Here is a 4,753-nt window from a genome sequence, read left to right as displayed (position 1 = left end):
CGGGACTAAAGGGGGGAGGTATTAGTACCGACACTTTAGTCCCGGTTCCGGAACTAAAGTGTGAAGCTGCGCCGGGACTAAAGGCCCTTACGAACCGGGACTATAGGCCCTTTTTCTACCAGCTAGGGTCAAGCTGCGCCGGCAGATCTCGGGCAACAAGAAAGCAATCACCACAATCAAAAGAATCGTCAAGTGTGAAGAATGCAAGGGCAGGGAGCTGCAGATGAACGCTGTGGAAATTGTAGGATGACTAATGTTTGTTGTTGTTGTATTGATCTGACCCTTCTGGGGGTATATATAGAGGTACAACGGAGGGATAGAGACTTGGAGTAGAGGACAAGTAATACATGGTTTAAACCTATTCAATCTCTACTCCTTATCTCTATATTTAACCCAACTTATATTCTAACATTCCCCCTCAGTCGTAGCGGGAGTGAAACGGATGATTACGACTGGATTTGAAGTATTGTGCTTCTGTCGTCTTCTCCGCTGCGCCATCATCAACTGCGTCTCTAATGGGTGATGGGTCAGCACCTAGGGCGGTGACTGCGTCCTCTTCTGGTGCCTCCCTGGACTCTCCTCTATTCCCTCCCGCAGCCACAGCGAGAGTGGCGTGGACGCTGGTGACGACGCGGACGCTGTTGACTGGAGTTGTTGCCGATGTGTTGCTGTAGACCAAGCCATTAATGTCGATGTCGAGGTAGCCGATCATGGTGATGTAGCCGTGGTCGATGTAGTCGTGGTCAATGGTGTAGTCGTCGTGGATGATGAAGCCGCACAAAGCCGAATGCGCAAAAAAAAATATGCGCTATGACGGAGCTGCAGACGTGGACGATGCACCTTGCGGATGTCAGAGGGTGCCGTCGGCGATGAGTCCGCCGGTTTTGCCAAGACCGGAGGAGGCCCATCGAGCACACATCGGTTTTGCCAGAACCATGTGGCCGTGTAGGGTCGTCACTATAGTGACGCCGTGTCGATGCAGTCGTGCCGTCGTGGATGACACGGTCATTGCCGTTGTCGTGACGCGGTCAATGCCGTCGTCGAGGTCGCGTCTTGCAGAAAAGTCTGTCAGAGGACGCTAGGTGTCCATCTTGTGGACGAGGCGGCGGTGCGTTGACGAAAATGTTGATGAGGACCCCGTTGATGAAGACCTTGGCGATGAAGTGTCGGCGATGACGTTGCAGCGGCCTGTCGACGATGATGCGTCGCGTTGGAGGAGTCCCTCCTGGCCACGAAGTGTCGATGCCGCGCCATGCTGAAGAAGTATGTTGGCTCATAGCCCGTCGTAGTCGTACAGGCTAATGTCGTTCGGCTTGGGTCGTCGAATATTGATGCAGATCGCTCGGTGTAGATCGATGTGTCGGCTTGGTGTAGACGGCATGACAGCGCCCGAGTGGTCGTCAGGTTGATGGAGTCGTCTTGGTGGAGACCGCGTTCGTGCGCGTGCTTTGAAGTCGAAAACCTGCTGGCCCTCCCGGTGTCCGGCGCCGCGAGCCTGCTCGATGAAGATGTTGACGTGCAGCTAGGTGTTGTGGTCATCGGCCAGATCAGAATCAGATCGCGATGATAATTGTTCCCAACCGTGGATCGCAGAGACCGGCATGGCGTTGCCTTTCGATCGTTGCAGAAGGCCCGTGGCTGAAGTCCAATGCTCCATCCAATGCGCGTACGCATGGGCGTCTTGGTGAGTTTTGCCATGCACGTATGCATGTGCACATGGCCGTGTTCCTTGCTGCTCCTTGCGCGCATGTAGTCGATGCGGATCGGGGCTCGGTGCAGATGGTTCGATCGGTCGATGCAGTTTGCCGACGTAGTGCAGATCGATCGGTGTAGTCGTTCGGCTCGATGATGTGCTCGGTGTAGATCACTCGATGCAGCGGCTCGGTGTAGGTCGCTCGGTGCGTTGGTGGTGGAACCCTCCTGGGCCACGATCGTGCTGGGCTGTCCTCAGCCGATGGAGGAGATTGGATGTGCAGCGCCTCGATCCTGCCCTGCACCCATGCGCGCGATCCATGGAGGTCGATGCAGCAGTACATGAGCGCGGTGTGTGCGTCATCCGCAGGAGGGAGTCCTTGCTCGCTGAGTTGATGAAGCCGGTCGGTGGAGGCAGGAGCCCTGGCGGCGCGGGTCGACGTAGATGGGATCGCACTTATGTCGTCGGCTGGTGTTGACGCGCTCGTATGCGTGGCCGGCTGCTGATGGCGCGTGGTGTTGATGTAGATCGCGCTGGGGAGGTGTTGGTCAGAGGCGGTCGCCGAGCCGAGGAAGATGCGCCTGGCGGTGGATCGAGTTGCACCGATCTGTACAATTTCTCACCAGATTTGAGGGTCGTCAGATTTGTTGGCTATAAAAGAAAGCAATCTGAGAAACTGGAAACTAAATTGATTCTAATCTAAGGAATTGATCTATTCTACGGAGTTGATGGACTCTTTGACGATGGAGTGCCGCGCCTCCGGGGAGAGTAGATTAATCTCCCCGGGGGCGGCGCGCTGCGGAGGTGGTGGAAGATTCTAGAATCGGCGTCGTGAGACTAACCACTCTAATACCATGTGGAAATTGTAGGATGACTAATGTTTGTTTTTGTTGTATTGATCTGACCCTTGTGGGGGTATATATAGAGGTACAACGGAGGGATAGAGACTTGGAGTAGAGGATAAGTAATACATGGTTTAAACCTATTCAATCTCTACTCCTTATCTTTATATTTAACCCAACTTATATTCTAACAAACGCCGTGCAGATCCTTAGGCAAATATGTATGGACGAAACTGAAAGCAGAGGAGATTTCATTAAGATGCTGGTAAGCATCTTTGTTAATGGTGATACTAGTGACGGGTCCATCAGAGGTACTCCAGGTAAAGGACTGGTGCTGTTTTTTGGGAGCAAAAACGTTGCCACCATCTTCACCAAGGAGAACGATGCCTCCGAGTTTGCTGGTGCTCTGGTGAAATTAGTTTCAGATGATGAGATCAAGAGATGCAGAAAAACTGCAGCAGAAATTCTAGAGCATCTATGTATTCATTACAATTGGAATGATGAATATCTCGGTACACTCAAGAATGCCATGACGGGTGTGATGCCAAGGGTAAGTGCATAGTTGTTTGCATATTAATCTATGTTCTTTCTTTCTTGGAACGCATACATGGAAGGTGAATCTCCTTCCAGTCAGTTATTCATCATTCTCCCTTTGGATTTTTAGATAGCTTATCACAGGTGCCATGTGCTCAGCTATTCATTCATTCCCGTTTCATAGCAATGGGCACATTTCTTTGCATTGCGTTTGATTTGTTACTTTTAACTATTCTTAATATGTGCACTCTATTGTTATAATCGTTGCAGGTGCTTAGAGAAATACTACTTGGTTTTGGGTCGAGAGGAAAAGCAGGAAAGCCCACGTATGCCAGACCAGGTACCGACGTCGAAAGCCAAGTCGGTGTCGGTGGTAATGCTGTTTTAGAAGTCAATGTCAGTAACAACAACAACAATACTTCATCGTCTCGGCAAAACCAACACCACAAGTTGCATCTTGCCCTTCTGTCCCTCTGTGTGACGGCATGTGAGAAATTACACCTCGATGTCAATGCAGTTTCGCCGGGAGAAGGAGACCAAGGAGATCAAGGAGAAGGTGTCGCATTCAGGTTTGCGACGAAGTTGGTACAGTTAAACAGGGATCTCATGACCGCCGACAGCCTGACAGTGATGAAGCTTACGACCAGAATGGTGATAGCAACCGTGAAGAAACACATGGTGGATGGTCGCAGCACCATCGCCAAACGAGCTGACCTGCAGAGCCTCATGGATTTGCTCTCCAGCGTTTCAGAGGACATGCTGGATCTTGAGAGCTGCATGGTTTTTGCCACTGGAACAAGGACAACGACAATTCCTGACAACACTGAAACCCTCGATTCCATCGTTAAACTGGCATCGAAACTCCACGGCCAAATTAGGGGCCAAGACTCTGAAATAGAGCTAGCTAGCTCTAGCTAGCTCTCTCAGAAGAAACAAGCTAAATTATTTGATATTGATTTGCTTCAGACTTTTTTTTTAGACATGTTGTACCAGTACTGTACGATAGTGCACTACCATGTTTCACATGTGTCATGGGTCAGTGCATTTACATTTCATTTCTTTCATTTTCAAGTGATGGTAGTTTCTTTCCCGAAGTCTATGTGCTACATATCTACTTATTGCAAAGTTTGTGCACCGCCGTTGCCATATCAGTTTTGCTAAAGCACATCTAGATGTGCCATAAGTATTGCACATATAAGTTCTATGTCATTGATTTTACACAGAGATTCATGCAAACAATTTCTTTATCTTTTTCCTTTTTCCTTTTTGTTTGATTGAGTCACTTAGATGTGCAATAACTAGGGCACATACCCAATGCATAGATAATCCAAATGTCTTAGATCACATAATTGAGCAGGGTAAGTTAACTATCTTTGAGATCAAACTTGGTGTTAACATTTCAGTAGTCCTATTTGTATTTGGTAAAGGCAACAGATTAGACACGCTGGTACAGTCAGTGTAGCAAGTACGAGGGCTTACAAAAAATACAAAGTTCCACAGGTAATATCATGCATGAAAATTTCCTGCAGTAAATTTATGAACCAGGAACAGCTTGTCACAAAATGGCATCAAAGGGAGCTTATAAGTGCCAACCAAATTAACACAGGGCATGTTGAGGTGAAGTTGGGAATTGAACAAGATTTTCACAGCAAGTGAACTCTAAAATCATTATAAGTTTCACAGC

At 48.9% G+C, this 4,753-nt stretch overlaps 1 protein-coding gene across 1 annotated transcript; it reads left to right on the top strand.

Annotated features, from left to right (window-relative positions):
* The first annotated feature begins 2,751 nt into the window (after positions 1–2,751).
* LOC123071499 (uncharacterized) lies at positions 2,752–4,000 on the top strand. The gene is made up of 2 exons (XM_044495108.1): positions 2,752–3,085; positions 3,340–4,000. The coding sequence occupies exons 1-2, from the start codon at positions 2,759–2,761 to the stop codon at positions 3,985–3,987; spliced, it is 975 nt and encodes a 324-aa protein (XP_044351043.1). The 5' UTR covers positions 2,752–2,758; the 3' UTR covers positions 3,988–4,000.
* The last annotated feature ends 753 nt before the right edge of the window (positions 4,001–4,753 follow it).

The sequence above is a fragment of the Triticum aestivum genome, chromosome 1A (genome assembly GCF_018294505.1).
Source record: "Triticum aestivum cultivar Chinese Spring chromosome 1A, IWGSC CS RefSeq v2.1, whole genome shotgun sequence".
NCBI lineage: Eukaryota > Viridiplantae > Streptophyta > Magnoliopsida > Poales > Poaceae > Triticum > Triticum aestivum.
Note: the sequence above shows the minus strand (reverse complement) of the source record. Positions and strands in the feature narration are given on the sequence as shown.

What these genes read in the sequence shown, in the direction of transcription:
- LOC123071499 (XM_044495108.1), top strand. Translation starts at nt 2,759, where the DNA reads ATGGACGAAACTGAAAGCAGAGGAGATTTCATTAAGATGCTGGTAAGC. An exon ending in TGACGGGTGTGATGCCAAGG is followed by an intron (nt 3,086 to 3,339) that starts GTAAGTGCATAG and finishes TAATCGTTGCAG; the next exon opens with GTGCTTAGAGAAATACTACT.